The sequence below is a fragment of the Bos indicus x Bos taurus genome, chromosome 6, assembly GCF_003369695.1.
Source record: "Bos indicus x Bos taurus breed Angus x Brahman F1 hybrid chromosome 6, Bos_hybrid_MaternalHap_v2.0, whole genome shotgun sequence".
NCBI lineage: Eukaryota > Metazoa > Chordata > Mammalia > Artiodactyla > Bovidae > Bos > Bos indicus x Bos taurus.
In genome coordinates this window covers 66975591-67001384 of record NC_040081.1, presented here as the reverse complement: position 1 = coordinate 67001384, position 25794 = coordinate 66975591, and the positions used below count along the sequence as shown (strand labels likewise).

At 38.9% G+C, this 25794-nt stretch overlaps 1 protein-coding gene across 4 annotated transcripts in view; it reads left to right on the top strand.

Moving 5' to 3' along the window:
* TEC (tec protein tyrosine kinase) overlaps window positions 1-25794 on the top strand; it is a 168598-nt gene that overhangs the window by 111005 nt on the left and 31799 nt on the right. For all 4 annotated transcript variants that reach the window (XM_027544443.1, XM_027544444.1, XM_027544442.1 and 1 more), the window contains 5 exons: window positions 35-116; window positions 832-960; window positions 18463-18509; window positions 20166-20338; window positions 24180-24245. In XM_027544443.1, the coding sequence (XP_027400244.1) occupies window positions 35-116; window positions 832-960; window positions 18463-18509; window positions 20166-20338; window positions 24180-24245 (497 nt within the window). The remainder of the gene's footprint in view (window positions 1-34; window positions 117-831; window positions 961-18462; window positions 18510-20165; window positions 20339-24179; window positions 24246-25794) is intronic.

Below are 25794 nucleotides of genomic sequence, written 5' to 3'. Positions count from 1 at the left end.
GTTCTCACCTGCTCCATCTTCTGTTTTATTTCAGGTTGTGCATGATGCTAACACACTTTACATTTTTGCACCTAGTGCACAAAGCAGGGACCGGTGGGTAAAGAAATTAAAAGAAGGTAAGCTCATATCATGAAATATGAATCCGTACATAATTTCAGAATATAACATTCTTATCACTAGGACAGAACTATCTTATATTTATAATCTTTTAATCTACAGTAAGTGATTCTCCAAGGTCATTCTTTTCCTGTAAGTGACACACATTGACGATAACTTCCTTTTTTTATAATCTGCTTCCTTCTAGTGGCTTATACATAGTTTTTTAAGAAAAACAAGCTTTCGTTTAATATATAATACATTTGGAGGTGACTAACCACTGGGCTTTTACGATAGCAGGATTTAGTATTTTCTAAGAAATTGTGTAGTCAACATGTGATGTGGAGGAATTGACTTGCACGTGAAGAATGTTCATTTGTAATTTGTCCTGCATAATCCTCATTGCTTCCTCTGAAGAACAAAATGGTGATGGGCTGACTTTTGTGTTTATCCATCACAATGTAGCAGAGATTGTTTCACCTTGTTAGCACAAGGGTGCCTCGCCAAAAAAAGGAGGCAAAAGAGAACTGTATGCATCTTCTGAATGTTTGATTTTATGTTATGAGGATTTCCTCATAATAAACAGTCCATGGGGTCACAAAAGAGTCAGACACGACTTAGTGTCTAAACTGTAACAATGAATTTGAGAAAGAGTGATCAACAGTGTTATTCAAGGAAACATTCTGTCATCTCTGCTTTATTTCACTGATTGTTTAATGTATCTTTGAATTACAGAAATAAAGAACAACAATAATATTATGATTAAATATCATCCTAAATTTTGGGCAGATGGAAGTTATCAGTGTTGCAGACAAACTGAAAAACTAGCACCTGGATGTGAAAAATATAATCTTTTTGAAAGTAGTAAGTATTCATTTTATTCTATAACTATGTTGTGCTCAGGATGTACATATTATTCGTAAAGGGAGAAAGTGACATGTTTTTGATTTTGCTGCTGGTTAAATATGGCCTTCAAACTTTCAGGGTAGGTCTATTTTGTAAGGGTAAGTGTGAACCTAAGGAAGGACTGTCAGCACTTTTTCTCTCCTTTCCTCCCAGCTTTACTGAGGTATAATTAACAAAATTGCAACATCTTTAAAATTTACAGTGAGGTGATTGGATATGCTTTTCCATTGGAAAAGGTTTTTCTCATTGAGCTGATTAAAACCTCGTATGTTTACCTTTGTGTGTGTGTATGTATGAAAACACTTAAGCTCTATTTTCTTAGAAAACTTCAATTTACATTACAAAGCTATCAGCTATAGTTGCCATGTTATACACAAGATCCTTAGACTTTGTCTTTTTTCCTGTTTTATATTATGTGTATATATATACACACACAGTTCAGTTCAGTTGCTGAGTTGTGTCGGACTCTTTGCGACTTCGTGGACTGCAGAATGCCAGGCATCCCTGTCTATCACCAACTCCTGGAGCTTGCTCAAACTCATGTCCATCCAGTTGGTGATGCCATCCAACCAACCCCTAATCTGTTGTCCCCTTCTCCTCCTGCCTTCAATCTTTCCCAGCATCAGGATCTTTTCCAGTGAGTCAGTTCTTCACATCAGGTGGCCAAAGTATTGGAGCTTTAGCTTCAGCATAGGTCCTTCCAATGAATATTCAGGACTGATTTCCTTTAGGATTGACTGGTTTGATCTCCTTGCAGTCCAAGAGACTCTCAGGAGTCTTCTCTAACACCACAGTTCAAAAGCATCAATTCTTTGGCGCTCAGCTTTCTTTATGGTCCAACTCGCACATCCATATATGACTAATGAAAAAACCATAGCTTTGACTAGATGGACCTTTGTTGGCAAACTAATGTCTCTGCTTTTTAATATGCTGTCTAGGTTGGTCATAGCTTTTCTTCCAAGGAGCAAGTGCCTTTTAATTTCATGGCTGCAGTCACCATCTGCAGTGACTTTGGAGCCAAAAAACATAAAATCTGTCACTGTTGCCCCTGTTTCCCCATCTATTTGCCATGAAGTGATTGGACCAGATGCCATGATCTTAGTTTTTTGAATGTTGAGTTATAAGCCAGCTTTTTCACTCTCCTCTTTCACTTTCATCAAGAAGCTCTTTAGTTCCTCTTTGCTTTTTGGCAAAAGGGTAGTGTCATCTGCATATCTGAGGTTATTGATATTTCTCCCTGCAGTCTTGATTCCAGTTTGTCCTTCATCTAGCCCAGCATTTCACATGATATACTCTCCATTTAAGTTAAATAAGCAGGGTGACAATATACAGCCTTGACGTACTTCTTCCCCAATTTGGAACCAGTCTGTTGTTCCATGTCCAGTTCTAACTGTTGCTTCTTGACCTGCATACAGATTTCTTGGGAGGCAGGTCAGGTGTTCTGGTATTCCTATCTATTTCAGAATTTTCCACAGTTTGTTGTGATCCACACAGTCAAAGGCTTTGGCATAGTCAACAATACAGATGTTTTTCTGGAACTCTCTTGCTTTTTCTGTGATCCAAAGGATATTGGCAATTTGATCTCTGGTTCCTCTGCCTTTTCTAAATCCAGCTTGGAGAATTTTGAACATCACTTTGCTAGTGTATGAGATGACTGCAATTGTGCAGTAGTTTGAACATTCTTTGGCATTGCCTTTCTTTGAAATTGGAATGAAAACTGACCTTTTGCAGTCCTGTGGCCACTGCTGAGTTTTCCAAATTTGCTGGCATATTGAGTACAACACTTTAACAGCATCATATTTTAGGATTTGAAATAGCTCAACTGGAATTCTATCACCCCCAAGAGCTTTGTTCATAGTGATGCTTCCTGAGGCTGACTTGACTTTGCACTCCAGGATGTCTGGCTCTAGGTGAGTGATGACACCATCATGGTTATCTGGGTCATGGCGATCTATTTTGTATAGTTCTTCTGTGTGTTTTGGCCATGTCTTCTTAATATCTTCTGCTTCTGTTAGGTCCGTACCATTTCCGTCCTTTATTGTGGCCATCTTTGCATGAAATGTTCCCTTGCTATCTCAGTTTTCTTGAGAGATCTCTAGTCTTTCCCATTCTATTGTTTTCTTCTATTTTTTTGCATTTATCACTGAGGAAAACTTTCTTATCTCTGCTTGCTATTCATTGGAACCCTGCATTCAGATGGGTGTATCTTTCCTTTTCTCCTTTGCCTTTCACCTCTCTTCTTTTCTCAGCTATTTGTAAGGCTTCCTCAGATAATCATTTTGCCTTTTTGCATTTCTTTTTCTTGGGGATGGTCTTGATCACTGCCTACTGTACAATCTCGTGAAACTCCATCCATAGTTCTTCAGGCACTCTGCCTATCAGGTCTAATCCCTTGAGTCTATTTGTCACTTCCACTGTATAATCATAAGAGATTTGATTTAGGTCATACCTGAATGGTCTAGTGGTTTTCCCAGCTTTCTTCAATTTAAGTCTGAATTTTGCAATAAGGAGTTCATGATCTGTGCCACAGTCAGTTCCTGGTCTTGTTTTTGCTGACTGTATAGAGCTTCTCCATCTTTGGCTGCAAAGAATATAATCAATCTGATTTCAGTATTGACCATCTGGTGATGTCCATGTGTAGAGCCTTCTCTTGTGTTGTTGGAAGAGGGTGTTTGCTATGACTAGTGCGTTCTCTTGGCAAAACTCTATTAGCCTTTGCCCTGCTTCATTCCGTATTCCAAGGCCAAATTTGCCTGTTACTCCAGGTGTTTCTTGACTTCCTACTTTTGCATTCCAGTCCCCTATGATGAAAAGGACATCTTTTTGGGGTGTTAGTTCTAGATATATGTGTGTGTGTGCATGCTTAGTTGCTCAGTTGTTTCCGACTCTTGCTACCCTCATAGACTGTAGTCTGCCAGGCTCCTCTGTCCATTGGATTCTCAAGGCAATATGGAGTAGGTTGCCATTTCCTTCTCCAGTTTTATATATAATATATATATATATAAATTGAGTAATAATTAACATACCTTATTCATTGAATAACTGTAAACTTGTATTCTTTTACCAACATCTCTATTTTCCCCACCCTGCATCCCCTGGCAACCATTATTCTACTCTCTATGAATTTTTTTTTTTTTTTTAAGATTCCCCATATAAGTTACAGCATGTGCTATTTGTCCTAAGTCTGGCTTATTTCACTTAGCATTATGCTCCCCAGCTTCATCCATGTTGTCACAAATTAAAGGATTTCCTTCTTTTTCTAAGGCTGAATATTCCATCATGTATGTATGTACATATGTACACACCCATTGCATTTTCTGTATTCAGTCCTGTTGGTGAATGCTCAGGTTGTTTCTGTTCCTGGCTATTGTAAAATATGCTGCTGTGACCATGGGAGTACAGATTGTCTCCTCGAGGTATTGATTTCCTTTCGTTCGTGTATATACCCAGAAGTGGGATTGCTGGATCATCTGGTAGTTCTATTTTTAAGTTTTTTGAGGAACTTCTATGTTATTTTCCACAGTGGCTACATCATTTACATGCCCACTAACAGTGCACAAGAGTTCCCTTTTCTCTACATCCTTAGCAGCATTTGTTATCACATGTGGGTATTTTTTTTCCTTAGTTGTTTTTTATTTGTTTTTGTTTTTTTATTTTTAATATAAATTTATTTATTTTAATTGGAGGCTAATCACTTTATAGTATTGTATTGGTTTTGCCATACATCAACATGAATCTGCCAAGGGTGTACACGTGTTCCCCATCCTGAAACCCCTCCCACCTCCCTCCTCATACCATCCCTCTGGGTCGTCCCAGTGCCCCAGCCCTGAGCATCCTGTATCATTCATCGAACCTGGACTGGTGATTCGTTTCACATATGATGTTATACATGTTTCAATCCCGTTCTCCCAAATCATCCCACCCTCTCCCTCTCCCACAGAGTCCAAAAGACTGTTCTATACATCTGTGTCTTTTTTGCTGTCTTGCATACAGGGTTATCGTTACCATCTTTCTAAATTCCATATATATGTGTTAGTATACTGTATTGGTGTTTTTCTTTCTGGCTTACTTCACTCTGTATAATAGGCTCCAGTTTCATCCACCTCATTAGAACTGATTCAAATATATTCTTCTTAATGGCTGAGTAATATTCCATTGTGTATATGTATCACAGCTTTCTTATCCATTCATCTGCTGATGCACATCTAGGTTGCTTCCATGTCCTGGCTATTATAAACAGTGCTGCAGTGAACACTGGGGTACACGTGTCTCTTTCAGTTCTGGTTTCCTTGGTGTGTATGCCCAGCAGTGGGATTGCTGGGTTGTATGGCAGTTCTACTTCCAGTTTGTTAAGGAATCTCCACACTGTTCTCCATAATGGCTGTACTAGTTTGCATTCCCACCAACAGTGTAAGAGGGTTCCCTTTTCTCCACACCCTCTCCAGCATTTATTGCTTGTAGACTTTTTTTTTTTAATTTTACTTTACAATATTGTATTGGTTTTGCCATATATCAAAATGAATCTGCCACAGGTATACATGTGTTCCCCATCCTGAACCCTCCTCCCTCCTCCCTCCCCATACCATCCCTCTGGGTCGTCCCAGTGCACCAGCCCCAAGCATCCAGTATTGTGCATCGAACCTGGACTGGTGACTCATTTCATATATGATATAATACATATTGCAATGCCATTATCCCAAATCATCCCACCCTCTCCCTCTCCCACAGAGTCCAAAAGACTGTTCTATACATCAGTGTCTCTTTTGCTGTCTTGTATACAGGGTTATTGTTACCATCTTTCTAAATTCCATATATATGCGTTAGTATACTGTATTGGTGTTTTTCTTTCTGGCTTACTTCACTCTGTATAATAGGCTCCAGTTTCATCCACCTCATTAGAACTGATTCAAATGTATTCTTTTTAATGGCTGAGTAATACTCCATTGTGTATATGTACCACAGCTTTCTTATCTATTCATCTGCTGATGGACATCTAGGTTGCTTCCATGTCCTGACTATTATAAACAGTGCTGCGATGAACATTGGGGTACACATGTCTCTTCCAGTTCTGGTTTCCTCAGTGTGTATGCCCAGCAGTGGGATTGCTGGATCATAAGGCAGTTCTATTTCCAGTTTTTTAAGGAATCTCCACACTGTTCTCCATAGTGGCTGTATTAGTTTGCATTCCCACCAACAGTGTAAGAGGGTTCCCTTTTCTCCACACCCTCTCTAGCATTTATTGCTTGTAGACTTTTGGATCACAGCCATTCTGACTCGTGTGAAATGGTACCTCATAGTGATTTTGATTTGCATTTCTCTGATAATGAGTGATGTTGAGCATCTTTTCATGTGTTTGTTAGCCATCTGTATGTCTTTGGAGAAATGTCTATTAGTTCTTTGGTGCATTTTTTGATTGGGTCATTTATTTTTCTGGAATTGAGCTGTAGGAGTTGCTTGTATATTTTTGAGATTAGTTGTTTGTCAGTTGCGTCATTTGCTATTATTTTCTCCCATTGTGAAGGCTGTCTTTTCACCTTGCTTATAGTTTCCTTTGTTGCACAGAAGCTTTTAAGTTTAATTAGGTCCCATTTGTTTATTTTTGCTTTTATTTCCAATATTCTGGGAGGTGGGTCATAGAGGATCCTGCTGTGATGTATGTTAGAGAGTGTTTTGCCTATGTTCTCCTCTAGGAGTTTTATAGTTTCTGGTCTTATGTTTAGATCTTTAATCCATTTTGAGTTTATTTTTGTGTATGGTGTTAGAAAGTGCTCTAGTTTCATTCTTTTACAAGTGGTTGACCAGTTTTCCCAGCACCACTTGTTAAAGAGATTGTCTTTAATCCATTGTATATTCTTGCCTCCTTTGTCAAAGATAAGGTGTCCATATGTGTGTGGATTTATCTCTGGGCTTTCTATTTTGTTCCATTGATCTATATTTCTGTCTTTGTGCCAGTACCATACTGTCTTGATGACTGTGGCTTTGTATTAGAGCCTGAAGTCAGGCAGGTTGATTCCTCCAGTTCGATTCTTCTTTCTCAAGATCACTTTGGCTATTCGAGGTTTTTTGTATTTCCATACAAATTGTGAAATTATTTGTTCTAGCTCTGTGAAAAATACCATTGGTAGCTTGATAGGGATTGCATTGAATCTATAAATTGCTTTGGGTAGTATACTCATTTTCACTGTATTGATTCTTCCAATCCATGAACATGGTATATTTCTCCATCTATTAGTGTCCTCTTTGATTTCTTTTACCAGTGTTTTATAGTTTTCTATATTTAGGTCTTTAGTTTCTTTAGGTAGATATATTCCTAAGTATTTTATTCCTTTCGTTGCAATGGTGAATGGAATTGTTTCCTTAATTTCTCTTTCTATTTTCTCAGTGTTAGTGTATAGGAATGCAAGGGATTTCTGTGTGTTGATTTTATATCCTGCAACTTTACTATATTCATTGATTAGCTCTAGTAATTTTCTGGTGGAGTCTTTAGGGTTTTCTATGTAGAGGATCATGTTATCTGCAAACAGTGAGAGTTTTACTTCTTCTTTTCCAGTTTGGATTCCTTTTATTTCTTTTTGTGCTCTGATTGCTGTGGCCCAAACTTCCAAAACTATGTTGAATAGTAATGGTGAAAGTGGGCACCCTTGTCTTGTTCCTGACTTTAGAGGAAATGCTTTCAATTTTTCACCATTGAGGATAATGTTTGCTGTGGGTCTGTCATATATAGCTTTTATTATGTTGAGGTATGTTCCTTCTATTCCTGCTTTCTGGAGAGTTTTTATCATAAATGGATGTTGAATTTTGTCAAAGGCTTTCTCTGCATCTATTGAGATAATCATATGGTTTTTATTTTTCAATTTGTTAATGTGCTGTATTACATTGATTGATTTGCAGATATTGAAGAATCCTTGCATCCCTGGGATAAAGCCCAATTGGTCATGATGTATGATCTTTTTAATGTGTTGTTGGATTCTGATTGCTAGAATTTTGTTAAGGATTTTTGCGTCTATGTTCATCAGTGATATTGGCCTGTAGTTTTCTTTTTTTGTGGCATCTTTGTCAGGTTTTGGTACTAGGGTGATGGTGGCCTCATAGAATGAGTTTTGAAGTTTACCTTCCTCTGCAATTTTCTGGAAGAGTTTGAGCAGGATAGGTGTTAGCTCTTCTCTAAATTTTTGATGGAATTCAGCTGTGAAGCCATCTGGACCTGGGCTTTTGTTTGCTGGAAGATTTCTGATTACAGTTTCAATTTCCATGCTTGTGATGGGTCTGTTAAGAGTTTCTATTTCTTCCTGGTCCAGTTTTGGAAAGTTGTACTTTTCTAAGAATTTGTCCATTTCTTCCACGTTGTCCATTTTATTGCCATATAATTGCTGATAGTAGTCTCTTATGATCCTTTGTATTTCTGTGTTGTCTGTTGTGATCTCTCCATTTTCACTTATAATTTTATTGATGTGATTTTTCTCCGTTTGTTTCTTGATGAGTCTGGCTAATGGTTTGTCAATTTTATTTATCCCCTCAGAGAACCAGCTTTTGGCTTTGTTGATTTTTGCTATGGTCTCTTTTGTTTCTTTTGCATTTATTTCTGCCCTGATTTTTAAGATTTCTTTCCTTCTACTAACCTTGGGGTTCTTCATTTCTTCCTTTTCTAGTTGCTTTAGGTGTAGAGTTAGATTATTTATTTGACTTTTTTCTTGTTTCTTGAGGTACGCCTGCATTGCTATGAACCTTCCCCTTCAGACTGCTTTTACAATGTCCCACAGGTTTTGGGTTGTTGTGTTTTCATTTTCATTCGTTTCTATGCAAATTTTGATTTCTTTTTTGATGTCTTCTGTGATTGGTTGGTTATTCAGCAGTGTGTTGATGAGCCTCCATATGTTGGAATTTTTAATCGTTTTTCTCCTGTAATTGAGATCTAATCTTACTGCATTGTGTTCAGAAAAGATGCTTGGAATGGTTTCATTTTTTCTGAATTTACCAAGGCTAGCTTTATGGCCCAGGATGTGATCTATCCTAGAGAAGGTTCCGTGTGTGCTTGAGAAAAAGGTGAAATTCATTCTTTTTGGATGAAATGTCCTATAGGTATCAATTAGGTCTAACTGGTCTACTGTATCGTTTAAAATTTGTGTTTCCTTGTTAATTTTCTGTTTAGTTGATCTATCCATAGGTGTGAGTGGGGTATTAAAGTCTCCCACTATTATTGTGTAATTATTAATTTCTCCTTTCATACTTGTTAGTATTTGTCTTACATATTGCGGTGCTCCTATGTTGGGTGCATATATATTTATAATTGTTATTTCTTCTTGGATTGATCTTTTGATCATTATGTAGTGACCTTCATTGTCTCTTTTCACAGCCTTTGTTTTAAAGTCTATTTTATCTGATATGAGTATTGCTACTCCTGCTTTCTTTTGGTCCCTATTTGCATGGAAAATCTTTTTCCAGCCCTTCACTTTGAGTCTGTATGTGTCCCCTGTTTTGAGGTGGGTCTCTTGTAGACAACATATGTAGGGGTCTTGTTTTTGTATCCATTCAGCCAGTCTTTGTCTTTTGGTTGGGGCCTTCAACCCATTTACGTTTAAGGTAATTACTGATAAGTATGATCCCGTTGCCATTTACTTTATTGTTCTGGGTTCGAATTTATACACCCTTTTTGTGTTTCCTGTCTAGAGAATATCCTTTAGTATTTGTTGGAGAGGTGGTTTGGTGGTGCTGAATTCTTTCAGCTTTTGCTTGTCTGAAAAGCTTTTGATTTCTCCTGCATATTTGAATGAGATCCTTGCTGGGTACAATAATCTGGGCTGTAGGTTATTTTCTTTCATCACTTTAAGTATGTCTTGCCATTCCCTCCTGGCTTGAAGAGTTTCTATTGAAAGATCAGCTGTTATCCTTATGGGAATTCCCTTGTGTGTTATTTGTTGTTTTTCCCTTGCTGCTTTTAATATTTGTTCTTTGTGTTTGATCTTTGTTAATTTGATTAATATGTGTCTTGGCATGTTTCGCCTTGGGTTTATCCTGTTTGGGACTCTCTGGGTTTCTTAGACTTGAGTGATTATTTCCTTCCCCATTTTAGGGAAGTTTTCAACTATTATCTCCTCAAGTATTTTTTCATGGTCTTTCTTTTTGTCTTCTTCTTCTGGGACTCCTATGATTCGAATGTTGTAGCATTTAATATTGTCCTGGAGGTCTCTGAGATTGTCCTCATTTCTTTTAATTCGTTTTTCTTTTTTCCTCTCTGATTCATTTATTTCTACCATTTTCTCTTCTAATTCACTAATCCTATCTTCTGCCTCTGTTATTCTACTATTTTTTGCCTCCAGAGTGTTTTTGATCTCATTTATTGCATTATTCATTATATATTGACTCTTTTTTATTTCTTCTAGGTCCTTGTTAAACCTTTCTTGCATCTTCTCAATCCTTGTCTCCAGGCTATTTATCTGTGATTCCATTTTGATTTCAAGATTTTGGATCAATTTCACTATCATTATTCGGAATTCTTTATCAGGTAGATTCCCTATCTCTTCCTCTTTTATTTGGTTTGGTGGGCATTTATCCTGTTCCTTTACCTGCTGGGTATTCCTCTGTCTCTTCATCTTGTTTAAATTGCTGAGTTTGGGGTGTCCTTTCTGTATTCTGGCAGTTTGTGGAGTTCTCTTTATTGTGGCGTTCCTCACTGTGTGTGGGTTTGTACAAGTGGCTTGTCAAGGTTTCCTGGTTAGGGAAGCTTGTGTCAGTGTTCTGGTGGGTGGAGCTGTATTTCTTCTCTCTGGAGTGCAATGAAGTGTCCAGTAATGAGTTATTAGATGTCTATGGTTTTGGGGTGACTTTGGGCAGCCTGTATATTGGAGCTCAGGGCTGTGTTCCTGTGTTGCTGGAGAATTTGCTTGGTATGTCTTGGCCTGGAACTTGTTGGCCCTTGTGTGGTGCTTGGTTTCAATGTAGGTATGGAGGCACTTGATGAGCTCCTGTCAATTAATGTACCCTGGAGTCAGGGTTTGGACTTAAGCCTCCTGCTTCCAGTTATCAGTCTTATTTTTACAGTAGTCTCAAAACTTCTCCTTCTATACAGCACCATTGATAAAATAACTAGGTTAAAGATGAAAAGTTTCTCCACCGTGAGGGTCACCCAGAGAGGTTCACAGAGTTACATGGAGAAGAGAAGAGGGAGGAGGGAGTTAGAGGTGACCCGAATGAGATGAGGTAGAATCAATAGAGGAGACAGCAGGCTAACCAGTGATCATTTCCTTATGTGCACTCCACAGCTGGACTGCTCAGAGATGTTCACGGAGTTATACAGAGAAGAGAAGAGGGAGGAAGGAGACAGAGGTGGCCAGGAGGATAAAAGCAGGGAATGAAAAGGAGAGAGACAGATCCAGCCAGTAATCAGTTCCCTAAGTGTTCTCCACCGTCTGGAACACACAGAAATTCAGAGTTGGGTAGAGTAGAGAAGGGTTAGGGAGGAGACACAGGCGACCTGGTGGAAAGAAAGGAGAGTCCTGAAGGGGGAGAGAGCAGTCAAGCCAGTAATCTCACTCCGTAGTAAAAAATGGGTACTGAAGATTGGGTTCTTAAAGGTACAAAATTGGTAACAAATACCTAAAAGCAAAATTTAAAAATCTACAGTAGAGTTTGGAATTTCAAAAATACAATGTTAAAGAAAATAAGAAGGAAAAGAAAGAGAGAAAAAGAAAAAGAAAAAAAAGAAAACAAAGTCACAAAAATTATAAAGAAAATATAGGTACAAAATTGATAACAAATACCAAAAAGCAAAAGTTAAAAAATCTAGAGTTTGGAATTTCAAAAATACAATGTTAAAGAAAGGAAGAAGAAAAAGAAAGAGAAAAAAAACCAAAAACAAAGTCACAAAAATTATAAAGAAGATATAGGTACAAAATTGATAACAAATACCAAAAAGCATAAATTAAAAATCTAGAGTAGAGTTTGCAATTTCAGGAATACAATGTTAAAGAAAAGATGAAGAGAAAGAAAGAGAGAAAAAAAAGTCACAAAAGTTATAAAAAAAAATATAGGTACAAAATTGATAACAAATACCAAAAAGCTAAAATTAAAAATGTAGAGCAGAGTTTGGAATTTCAAAAATACAATGTTAAAGAAAAGAAGGAAAAAAAAAGACCAAGGTCACAAAAGTTATAAAAAATATATATATGAAGTTTGCTTTTTTAAAAAAAAAGGGTCTTTTTTTTTTTTTTTGCAAAGTAATGGTAGGTTATAAAAGTGAAAATTAAAGGAGTAATAGAGGACTTGAAATTTTTAAAAAAATTAAAAAAAAGAAAGAATGATCGTATAAATAGTAAAAATATATATAGGACTTTCTCTGATATTGTTGTGGGTATTGTGGGTTCAGTTCATTTTCGGCTAGTTCCTTGCTCCGGCTTATATTTCTCAAGATCTATAGGCCCCTTCCTATGTAGTCGGTACTAACCATGGGGTTTTAATCTATTGCCTGTCGCTTCCAAGGCAGTTCCCTCAGTTATAGCTTCTTCTGTTTGCTGGTCTCTTCAGTGTCTGGTTTCTGCCCTGATACAAAGGGGGTGGTCGTGGACACCTTTTTTTTTTTTTTTTAAGGCTCACTTGTTCAGTCGTGCTGTGGGGAGGGAGGGACGCTGCAAATAAATAAGACTGGCGTGTGCTCGCAGTGCCTCAGCCATACTGGGCCTGCCCCCACTCACAGCACGTGTAGCCTCCCTGCCCACACTGCTCAGGTTCTAGGTTGCTCCGCCGGGAACCATCCATGGCCAGCCCTGGACTGCTTGCACCTCCCAGGTCTAAGCTGCTTAGGTTCAGGTACTCGGGTAGTCCTCAGAGGCACAGACTCGGCTGGGCCTGCGTTTTGTGCCCTTCCCAGGTCAGAGCAGCTCAGACAAGAAAGTCAAGACATATACTTGTCTTTCAGTGATGAGGTGTTTGGCGAGCGTGGTTGCTGCGACTTATCGCCTCCCCACCACTGGGTTATCTGGGTGTACAACCGGCACACCTTCTCAGGCGGATGTTGACTGTCCAGAACCCCAAGAAGTTTTAGTTAGCAAAGAAGCCTGCTTACAGTTTTGTAGATAATGTCTCTCTGGGGCTGCGATTGCCCCCTTCCGGCTCTGGCTGCCTGTCACTGGAGGGGGACGGTCTGCAGCCGGCTATCTCTGTACAGTCCTTTGTTACGTGTGTGGGCCTGGCGGTGTCTTAGGTTAGGGCTGACTTTTTGTGTGGTAGATATCCCACTGTCTGGTTTGCTAGCCCAAATTATTTCTCTCAGGTAGCGCTCGGGGTATTCAGGGCAGATCCTTACTCTAAGCGATACAGCCCGCACCGCACCTCCCTGCCCAGCCCCCGCTTGCTAATGGTGGATGCAGGCGTCTGCGCTGCTTCTCCGCTGGGGGACTTACCGTAGGGCTCGTAATCTGTGGGTGTTAATTGTTTATTTTTCCTCCCTGTTATGTTGCCCTCTGTGCTTCCAAGGCTCGACACAGACTCGGCAGTGAGAATGTTTCCTGGTGTTTGGAAACTTCTCTCTTTTTAAGACTCCCTTCCTGGGACGGAGCTCCGTCCCTCCCTCTTTTGTCTCTTTTTGTCTTTTATATTTTTTCATACCTCCTTTCAAAGACAGTGGGTTGCTTTTCTGGGTGCCTGATGTCCTCTGCTGGCATTCAGCAGTTGTTCTGTGGAATTTACTCAGCATTTAAATGTTCTTTTGATGAGTTTGTCGGGGAGAAAGTGTTCTCCCCGTCCTATTCCTCCACCATCTTAGCTCCTCCTTGCTTGTAGACTTTTGGATGGCAGCCATTCTGACTGGTATGAAATGGTACCTCATTGTGGTTTTGATTTGCATTTCTCTGATAATGAGTGATGTTGAGCATCTTTTCATGTGTTTGTTAGCCATCTGTATGTCTTCTTTGGAGAAATGTCTGTTTAGTCTTTGGCCCATTTTTTGATTGGGTCGTTTATTTTTCTGGAATTGAGCTGCAGGAGTTGCTTGCATATTTTTGAGATTAATTCTTTGTCAGTTGCTTCATTTGCTATTATTTTCTCCCATTCTGAAGGCTGTCTATTCACCTTGCTTATAGTTTCCTTTGTTGTGCAGAAACTTTTAATTATAATTATGTTCCAAACAGTATCAGACTTTATTTTTTGGGGCTCCAAAATCACTGCAGATGGTGATTGCAGCCATGAAATTAAAAGGCACTTAATCCTTGGAAGGAAAGTTATGACCAACATGCTGCTGTTGCTAAGTCGCTTCAGTTGTGTCTGACTCTGTGCGACCCCATAGACGGCAGCCCACCAGGCTCCGCCATCCCTGGGATTGTCCAGGCAAGAACACTGGAGTGAGTTGCCATTTCCTTCTCCAATGCATGAAAGTGAAAAGTGAAAAGTGAAATTGCTCAGTCATGTCCTACTCTCTGCGACCCCATGGACTGCAGCCTACCAGGCTCCTCCGTCTGTGGGCTTTTCCAGGCAAGAGTACTGGAGTGGGTGGCCATTGCCTTCTCCATGACCAAACTAGGTAGCATATTAAAAAGCAGAGACGTTACTTTGCCAACAAAGGTCCTTCTAGTCAAGGCTATGGTTTTTCCAGTAGTCATGTATGGATGTGAGAGTTGGACTGTGAAGAAAGCTGAGCGCCGAAGAATTGATGCTTTTGAACTGTGGTGTTGGAGAAGACTATTAAGAGTCCATGGACTGCAAGGAGATCCAACCTGTCCATTCTGAAGGAGATCAGTCCTGAGTGTTCTTTGGAAGGACTGATGGTAAAGCTGAAACTCCAGTACTTTGGCCACCTCATGTGAAGAGTTGACTCATTGGAAAAGACTCTAATGCTGGGAGGGATGGGGGCAGGAGGAAAAGGGGACAACAGAGGATGAGATGGCTGGATGGCATCACCGACTTGATGGACGTGGGTTTGGGTGAACTCCGGGAGTTGGTGATGCACAGGGTGGCCTGGTGTGCTGCAATTCATGGGGTCGCAGAGTCAGACACGACTGAGCAACTGAACTGTTTATTTCTGTTTATTTTTGCTTTTATTTCCAATATTCTGGGAGGTGGATCCTAGAGGACCCTGCTGTGATTTATGTCGGAGAGTGTTTTGCCTATGTTCTCCTCTAGGAATTTTACAGTTTCTGGTCTTACGTTTAGATCTTTAATCCATTTTGAGTTTATTTTTGTGTATGGTGTTAGAGAGTGTTCTAGTTTCATTCTTTTACAAGTGGTTGACCAGTTTTCCCAAACCACTTGTTAAAAAGATTGTCTTTTCTCCATTGTATATTCTTGCCTCCTTTGTCAAAGATAAGGTGTCCATATGTGTGTGGATTTATCTCTGGGCTTTCTGTTTTGTTCCATTGATCTATATTTCTGTCTTTGTGCCAGTACCATACTGTTTTGATGAATGTGGCTTTGTATTAGAGCCTGAAGTCAGGTAGGTTGATTCCTCCAGTTCCATTCTTCTTTCTCAAGATAGCTTTGGCTATTCGAGGTTTTTTGTATTTCCATACAAATTGTGAAATTATTTGTTCTAGCTCTGTGAAAAATACCATTGGTAGCTTGATAGGAATGGCATTGAATCTGTAGATTGCTTTGGGTAGTATACTCATTTTCACTATATTGATTCTTCTGATCCATGAACACGGTATATTTCTCCATCTATTAGTGTCCTCTTTGATTTCTTTCACCAGTGTTTTATAGTTTTCTATATTTAGGTCTTTAGTTTCTTTAGGTAGATATATTCCTAAGTATTTTATTCTTTTCGTTGCAATGGTGAATGGAATTGTTTCCTTAATTTCTCTTTCTATTTTCTCAGTGTTAGTGTATAGGAATGCAAGGGATTTCTGTGTGTTGATTTTATATCCTGCAACTTTACTATATTCATTGATTAGCTCTAGTAATTTTCTGGTGGAGTCTTTAGGGTCTTCTATGTAGAGGATCATGTCATCTGCAAACAGTGAGAGTTTTACGTCTTCTTTTCCAATTTGGATTCCTTTTATTTCTTTTTCTGCTCTGATTGCTGTGGCCAAAACTTCCAAAACTATGTTGAATAGTAATGGTGAAAGTGGACACCCTTGTCTTGTTCCTGACTTTAGGGGAAATGGATCAATCAAAGAAGAAGATATAACAATTATAATTATATATGCACCCAATATAGGAGGACTGCAATATGTAAGACAAATGCTAACAAGTATGAAAGGGGAAATTAACAATAACACAATAATAGTGGGAGACTTTAATACCCCACTCACACCTATGGATAGATAAACTAAAAAGAATATTAACAAGGAAACACAAACTTTAAATTATACAATAGACCAGTTAGACCTAATTGATATCTATAGGACATTTCATCCCAAAACAATGAATTTCACCTTTTTCTCAAGCACAAACGGAACCTTCTCTAGGATAGATCACATCCTGGGCCATAAAGCTAGCCTTGGTAAATTCATAAAAATTGAAATCATTCCAAGCATCTTTTCTGACCACAATGCAGTAAGATTAGATATCAATTACAGGAGAAAAGCTATTAAAAATTCCAACATATGGAGGCTCATCAACACACTGCTGAATAACCAACTAATCACAGAAGAAATCAGAAATAAAAATATGCATAGAAACGAATGGAAATGAAAACACAACAACCCAAAACCTGTGGGACACTGTAAAAGCAGTCCTAAGGGGAAGGTTCATAGCAATGCAGGCGTACCTCAAGAAACAAGAAAAAAGTCAAATAAATAATCTAACTCTACACCTAAAGCAACTGGAAAAGGAAGAAATGAAGAACCCCAGGGTTAGTAGCAGGAAAGAAATCTTAAAAATTAGGGCAGAAGTAAATACAAAAGAAACAAAAGAGACCATAGCAAAAATCAACAAAGCCAAAAGCTGGTTCTCTGAGGGGATAAATAAAATTGACAAACCATTAGCCAGACTCATCAAGAAACAAAGGGAGAAAAATCAAATCAATAAAATTAGAAGTGAAAATGGAGAGATCACAACAGACAACACAGAAATACGAAGGATCATAAGAGACTACTATCAGCAATTATATGCCAATAAAATGGACAATGTGGAAGAAATGGACAAATTCTTAGAAAAGTACAACTTTCCAAAACTGAACGAGGAAGAAATAGAAAATCTTAGACCCATCACAAGCACGGAAATTGGAACTGTAATCAGAAATCTTCCAGCAAACAAAAGCCCAGGTTCAGACGGCTTCACAGCTGAATTCTACCAAAAATTTAAAGAAGAGCTAACACCTATCCTACTCAAACTCTTCCAGAAAATTGCAGAGGAAGGTAAACTTCCAAACTCATTCTATGAGGCCACCATCACCCTAGTACCAAAACCTGACAAAGATGCCACAAAAAAAGAAAACTATAGGCCAATATCACTGATGAACATAGATGCAAAAATCCTTAACAAAATTCTAGCAATCAGAATCCAACAACACATTAAAAAGATCATACATCATGACCAATTGGGCTTTATCCCAGGGATGCAAGGATTCTTCAATATCTGCAAATCAATCAATGTAATACACCACATTAACAAATTGAAAAATAAAAGCCATATGATAATCTCAATAGATGCAAAGAAAGCCTTTGACAAAATTCAACATCCATTTATGATAAAAACTCTCCAGAAAGCAGGAATAGAAGGAACATACCTCAACATAATAAAAGCGATATATGACAAACCCACAGCAAACATTATCCTCAATGGTGAAAAATTGAAAGCATTTCCCCTAAAGTCAAGAACAAGACAAGGGTACCCACTGTCACATGTGGGTTTTATAATTGCTGTCCCAGTACGTATGAGTTGGTATCTTATTCCTGCTTTTAATTTGCATTTTCCTAATGATTAGTTATGCTGAGCACCTTTTAAAGTACCTCTTGGCTGTTTGTATGTCTTCTTTAAGAGAAAGTCTGTTTAGGTCCTTTGTCCACTTTTAATTGAGTTATTATTTAACTATTGAGTTGTATGAGTTCCTTGTATATTTTGGATACTAACCCCTTCTCAGATATGTGGGTTGCAAATATTTTCTCCCCTTCTGTTGGTTGCCTTTTCATTTTGTTGATGGGTTTCCTTTGCTGAGCAGAAGATTTTTGGTTCTGTTGTAATCCCATTTGCTTACAATGAATAACACATGGCCTCAATCCCTATGGCACTTACAGTCTGTTCAAGAAATCTGTTCTAAAATAGTATTGCAAGCAACATGCACCAGAGTGAGAGAGTCAGAGTGGACTTCTTGTTATGTTTGCTGCTGCTGCTACTAAGTTGCTTCAGTCGTGTCTGACCCTATGCGACCCCATGGACTGCAGCCCACCAGGCTTCTCTGTCCATGGGATTTTCCAGGCAAGAGTACTGGAGTGGGGTGCCATTGCCTTCTCCGTCTTGTTATGTTTAGTTTTCCTTAAAACTGTCGATCACTGTTAGATGGCATTTTAACCTATCTTATTGTTGTATTTTTAGGTATAAGAAAAGCACTACCTCCAACACCAGCGCCAGAAATAAAGAAAGTAAGGTGGTCTTTAACTTTTGGAAGTGATGAAAGAGATAGTTGCTCATTCATGTGTAACTTTTTGTGACCCATGGACTGTAGCTTGCTAGGCTCCACTATCCATGGGATTTTCCAGGCAAGAACACTGGAGTCAGTAGCTATGCCCTTCCCCAGGGGATCTTTCTGACCCAGGAATCGAACCCAGGTCTCCCACATTGCAGGTAGATTCTTTACTGTCTGAGCCACCAGGGAAGCCCCTAACTTTTTTAAGCGTGTGTTTACCAAGTGTGTTTTTGTTCAGTCCTGTGATATTGCCTCCTACATTTCTATCAGAAATGGATAGATTATGGCTTAACTTGATTTTTTTTTGGTGTCAAATAATATTTATTTAAATGTATCAGAAATTATCACTGGGGGCCCTATTATCATCTGGCATTCTGCCTATATTTTGGCTTTGAATATTATTCAAGCAATGGGGGACTTTAGAGGAATATTTCAGTCCTGAGACCACAGTATTATGACAAAGGGATGACTCTATTGATTTAATGATATACCTATGAATAGTGAAGTATGGTACAAAACATATACTTTGGACTTGGGAGGGACCCGATCCAGCTCGAATCTGATGTGGGTGACTTTAAGCCACTGTTTCCTTAGTTATAAAATGGAAATTATATACTCTTATGGAATTAGTACTAAGAATAAATGAGGATGCAAATGAACTTATTTGCAAAACAGAAACAGACTCACAGAGGAAGGAAATTTAGGGTTGCCCAAGGGGAAAGGCGGGGTATGGGGGTAAATTAGGCTTTTGAGATTAGCAGATAGGAACTATTATATATAAAGTAGATAAACAGCAAGGTCCTACTCTATAGCATAGGGAGCTGTATTCAGTATCCTATAATAAACCATAATGAAAACAGTATGAAAAAGAGTATATACTGAATCACTTCGCTGTATACCAGAAACGAATGCAGCATTGTAAGTTAACTATGTGCTATGCTGTGCTTAGTCCCTTAGTCATGTCCAGCTCTTTGCAACCCCATGGACTGTAGCCCACCAGGCTTCTCTGTCCATGGGGATTCACCAGGCAAGAATACTGGGGCGGGTAGCCTATCCCTTCTCCAGGGGAACTTCCTGACCCAAGAGTCGTACAGAGGTCTTCTGCATTGCAGGCAAATTCTTTACCAGCTGAGCTACCAGGGAAGCCCAACTATATATTTCAATTTAAAATTAAAAAAAAAAAAAAAGAATAAATGAGAAGATATATGCCAGCTATGTACTTAGAGTGTACCTTGCACATAGTAGGCATGAAGAAGTAGATTCCTTCAAGTGGGAGACCTGACGAAAGTAGGTCTTTTTCCCATTGTAGGCCATTAAATGGTGGATCTGCTTTTAGTCGTGATTTCTACTCACATTCTACCCTTGCCTCTCCCTGGTAAGTTAATCCTGACCCCGAGAAGAATCCTTCTGATATTTAAAGACAGTTTTTGCTCTTGTCCTGTATTCTGAAACCCATGAGAGGCCCAGTAGCATCAACATCCTCAAACTCATGGGCGGAGAGTCACCAGATTACTTTAGGTAGAGTTTATTCTGTGGCGGTATGCAGTGCTTAGTGTTTACTTTACACCCAGTTTCACATAGAAGACTAAACTTTCACATTTCCGTTTCTTAGCGAAGGCCTCCTCCACCAATTCCGCCTGAAGAAGAAAATGGTGAAGAAATAGTTGTAGCCATGTATGATTTCCAAGCGACAGAAGCACATGATCTCAGACTAGAGAGAGGCCAGGAGTATATCATATTGGAAAAGAATGATGTTCATTGGTGGAAAGCAAGAGATAAATATGGGTAGGTATTCCCTCCCTGTGGATGATACACAGTGGGTGACTGGGAGTTAAATACTGAGCGAGAAGATGATAATCTGTAACTGCTATGTAGTGAGACCAGTTCAACAGCTGTAAATGAAAATATACATCATTACCTTTTAGTAGCACAGTGTCTTCTTAGTAACTCAATAAATATAAATAGATCAACTACTTCTTTCCAGAAATTAGAATCCATTACACTGGTCTATTTCTCATCCATTGTATGTTTGAATTGGATTGTTTTGATCTTGGGGGAAATTACATTTTAGGTCTCTTTCTGTCCCCCTCCCCCTCAAAATAAATAAGTAATCTTAGATTGGTTGTAGAAAGAGAGAATGTGAGTGTGTGTCTGTCTATATGTATGTGTGTATGTGCCTATGTCTAAAATACATACATTCAAGAAGTTTAAAAACAAATGTTATTTATACTAAATAGGATTTAAAGAGAATAATCCTTTCAACCTTATTATTGGTAAATAATGGGTAAATATGATACGGCAGGGCGTGTATCTTAAGCTTCGTTAGGAAAGCTCTATATCCTGTGCTTACCTCTGTAGTATAACCCTGTTTTTATTCTGAGTTCCTGTGAATAAGAAGAGGAGGGCTTTTTGTCCTGATTAGAGCATTCCCTTCATGCAAATCCACTTTCTTACCTCCTGCCCCACCTGCAGTTCCAGGGTCACTGCTGGAGAAGCAATGGAAGCCTCTGGATTGGGCAGGGCCCATGTCTGCTGCTCACTTCTTGGCAGTGGTACATCTCCTGAGTGCTGTGCATTAGTACCTTTATGGAAACCTGTTCATCTGTGTTTATAGGAAGGTCATCACTGCTTTTTTTTGCCAAACAAGATTTTTTTTTTAAATTATAGACATATCCAAAAGATATGTAATAGTTTAACGGAGCCTCTTGTCACTTGACTTCAGAAATTGGTCGGTCATAATTTTTAAATCTTCCCATTAAAACAACAAAAAAAATCTTCCCAACTGTTCTTTTTTTTTTTTGAGTATTTAAAAGTAGATTCAAATCATCATGAAATTTCACCCCCAAGTCTAATTGCTTAAAGATGTTTTTAAACAACTGCTGTGTCATTAGCATGTGTGCGTGTGTTAGTTGCTCAGTCGTGTCTGACTTTTTGTGACCCCATGGGCTATAGCACACCGGGCTCTTCTGTCCATAGAATTCTCCAGGCAAGAATACTGGAGTGGGTAGCCACTGTCTTCTCCAAGGGATCTTCCCCACCCAGAGATGTACCTGGGTCTCCTGATTGCAGGCAGTTTCTTTACCGTCTGAGCCACCAGGGAACCCCAACATTATAATAGAATAATAATTTTAAAAATTCCTTGGTAGGCTTTCCCCCAGCATTTTCAGGACTAGAAGAAATAAAAGCCCAGATATCAAATATTTAAATATTTATAAGTCAGGCTGACAAATTAGTGAATAAGGTATAATTTATCCTGCAGCTTGACAAACATACCTCCAAAATGACAAGGAAAGCAAGGTCTGGCTTAGAGTTCCGTGCCAGAATGTGACAGCGCCCGGAGGGCTGGCCGTCTCAGGGTCTCGCCCTTCTCCCTTCCCTTCTGTCCCTGGTTCCGTCTCGCATGCACCATGTGCGTCTCCCAGCTACACATCCAAATTCTGTCCATTTGGTTGGCAAAAGCCACCTCCCAGCTTGGTCACTGCCTGGACCTGGGCTGGAGGAGTGCATGCAAGCAGCATCATTTGGTTTCCAGAGAATGAAACCCCTTGGAAAGGCCCCTGTAGGGCTTGGCAATGGGCAGCGAATTCTGAGGCCATAGTTTCAGATGATGGTCCAGCTGAGGAATGATGGACTTTAGCATTCCCTCGAAAGTGTGAGGTCAGAACAGGGGCCCTTCTGGCCCAGGTTTAAGGATAGTACCAACTCTGTAATTCTGGTTTTCCTTGATTAGCTCTAATCTGTATTTTTACAATTTACTCAAGATTAAAACAAGGTCCACACAATGCATTTTGCTGACACGTCTCATGTCTGTCTCTCTTTTATTCTACCACAATCCCTGTCCTTTTTCCCCCCATTTTTGATTTATTGATAAAACCAGATCTTTTTCTCTATAGTGAGCCACAATCTAGACTAAGCTATTTGCTTCCACATGGTGTTGTTGAATATGTATCTATGTCCCCTATATCTGGTGGTTCCACTTCTTACGATGCCAGGGTTATGCAGGTAAACACACTGGAGGTATGTTTGTCAACTTTATTCCTCCATCATAAAATTCTTCGTCAACGTTTCACTTAATGATTTTAGCATCAATTGATGATTATTGCTTAGATCTATTATTTCCTTCAGGATAGCAAAATGGAGATTTTTCTAATTCTGACGACCAAGTTTCCTCTGCTGATAACAGTGGTAACCAATACTTTTAAAAGTGTTATTATGGATACTTCTGGGATTCCCAGGTGGCTCAGAGGTAAAGAACCCACCTGCCAATCAATGCAGGAGACGTGGGTTCACTCCCTGGGTCAGGAAGATCCCCTGGAGAAGGAAATGGCAATCCATTTCCAAGTATTCTTGCCTGGGAAATCCCATGGAAAGAGGAGCCTGGTGGGCTCCTTGCGGTTGCAGAGAGTCAGACATGACTGAGCGACTAAACAGAAGGAGAAGCATGGATAGTTTCATATTTGGTTTTTTTCTATTGCTGTCATTATTCTTTTTGCTTGGATTGTCCCATCATGCGTCAATGGTAACTATTTTTGTTAGGGGTCCTTTTAGCCTTTCTTTCTCAGCTTCCTTGCTTTCTGAAGAAAATAAAAGAGCTCAGTTTCATTCTTGTGTTCTTCCTGGTCAAACCTGCAATTTGCCATTTCCCCATAGAGTTCTGGCTCCTTTTCATACGAAATAATATTTAAAGACAACAGGTGGGGTACTAAGATTCTATTGCTGCTGGATTGTCCTTGCTTCTAGGCTTTTCTCAGTGCACAGAGCCACATATATACACTCTTATGTGTGCATATATTATGAGTTGTTACCAGAGGCCTGGCGTGCTGCGATTCATGGGGTCGCAAAGACTGAGCAACTGAACTAAACCAGCAGTTCAAATTCAGAATTATAGTATTTTTACTCAACGTAGAAATTTTATACATATATCTCTTTTTCTGCTGAAATTCTTGGTTCCAGCCAAGATTCTACCTACTATGACTGCTCCTTAAATTTTAATGTGCACAGGAGTCATCTAGGGTAAAAATGCAAGGTCCCCTGGCCCCACACAGGCCTCCTCAGTTCATGTCTCTCGGGTGGGACCCAGGAATTTGTCGTTTACCGAGTGACCAGATGATGCTGATGCAGATGTTAGGGATTACTCTCTGAAAGCGTGCACTGCACAGACTGTCGCGGTGTTGCAGTGGCAGTTGTTCTCATCCCACACTGCCACTTTCCTGAAGTAGTGGTTTCTTTAAAACATCCCCAGAAAGGGTGAATTCAAGAGAAGCACCATAGAACGTTAGGAAGGGCCCTGAACCGAGTCACAAGTTCAGAATTCACATTCTGACCCTGTTGCTGACTAGTTCTGAGCCCTTGAAAAAGTCTCAATCTTCCTAAGCTTTGGTTTCCCCACCGAAAAGTGGGTACAAGAATGTCTGCCTACCTCAGAATTTTTGTAAGGATCCAATGAGGAAATCCTTTGTAAAGCATCAAATACTGTAGATACATTGACTTATTGAGGGTCAGCCAATCTTTCTTATAAGCTTTAGGCAATATTATACTTTAATTATTCCAGAAGGGCAGTAATTTTCCTCTTAATACTGTCAGTAAAATATTTTCAGTTTATCTAAAGTGTTTTTCTTATTTCTAGGAGTGAAGGATATATCCCAAGTAATTATGTGACAGGAAAGAAATCAAACAACTTAGATCAATATGAGTAAGTAAAAGATATTTTGTGAATGTGGAGAACCAGACATTGTTTTTCTTTTCCTAATTATGTAAGGGATCTGAGAGACTAATGGTTATCTTTCACTGTCTTTATAAGGTGATACCAACTTATTCTTAACTCAGTTGTGTAAGATGGTAAATGATGCTGTAATTAGTGTATAATTAGTTTCTATTATACACTTCACCTGAACATACTATGTGTGAATCGAGTTACAGAAATGAATATAATTAAATTGATTTTAAACAAATCACAGCTTAACTGGCTTTGAAATACAGCTCATTGTTCATTCAAGAAATGAAAATACAGTTTCCTAGAGTTGCCTTTAAAAAAGCATTTGATTGTTTATTTTTTCTAACTATAATAAGTGATTATTGTTTTAAAATTGTTTGAAAATATGAAAAATGTTAATAAGGAAAAAATTATAAATCAACTAGATCTGAACTCTGTCAACATTTGTATATTTTCTTTCAATCTTTTTACTGTTTTAAAAAAATAGAATCATGCTGTATATACTGTTTTATATCCTGTTTAATTCACTTAACAATATATTTCCTCATACCATTGAATGTTCTTCAAAAACATTTTCATAATTGTACTATGTTTCATTCTTCAAATATTTACTGAGACCTTAGTATGTATCCTGCACTGTGTGAGATCTTAAGGAGTACAACCAGGCATATAGCCACATGGATGTGCAGTAATTTATAAAATCATTTTCTTATTTGTGTGACATGAATGTTTTGGCATCTTTGCTATGTAAAAATACTGGGATACCTCTTTCTGCTTATTGTTTTAAACTAGATCTTTAAAAACCTACGTACTGGGCTAAAGGCTAGTTTTGAACTTCTTAAGACTTCTAAAGCATGCTGTCAAATTACTTTTCAGAGAAAGCAAGTGGGCTGCTGTTCATACGCCCACTAGCAGTGTGTGGCCAGGTTTTAGTGAGAGGTTCAAATATACCAAACACTGTTTGTGGTCATTCTGAGGTGGTATTTTGATGCTTCATTCACTTCTTTAAAAACAACACCATCACCACCACCTCCAACACAAAGCTGTTTCCTCTGTCCATGTCACTTCCTATAATATGAGTGTACCTTAAAAGTCTAGAAAAGGATTAACAGATTCAAAAGTCGTAGTTCCCAGTGGTGTGACCCCTTCAAAGGTGTTTTAGAAGTAGGTGAGGGTATAAAAAACATGTAACTAAAATAGTGTTTTTGCTCTGAAATAAGTTTTAGGAAAATAGAGCATATATTTAGAATTTGGGGAAGATGCTAAAGGTAGAAACTTGGACTTGATTTTAAAGGGATCTGGTAGAGAAGTGACTGATAATTGAGGAGGGAAGTGCTTGGAAACTAGATAATCCTTATCTGAATGTAAGAGCTACCCCCTATGACTCACGGGATTACACATAAAGGTTTTAGAAAGTTTATGGTGCATTGCCATGCATTTTTTGGGTGCCTGACTCCACCTCTGCATGACTAAGGGGACTTGCTGTGGGAGCCCCCTCAGCTGGCTTCTGCCCAAGGTTGGGGATACC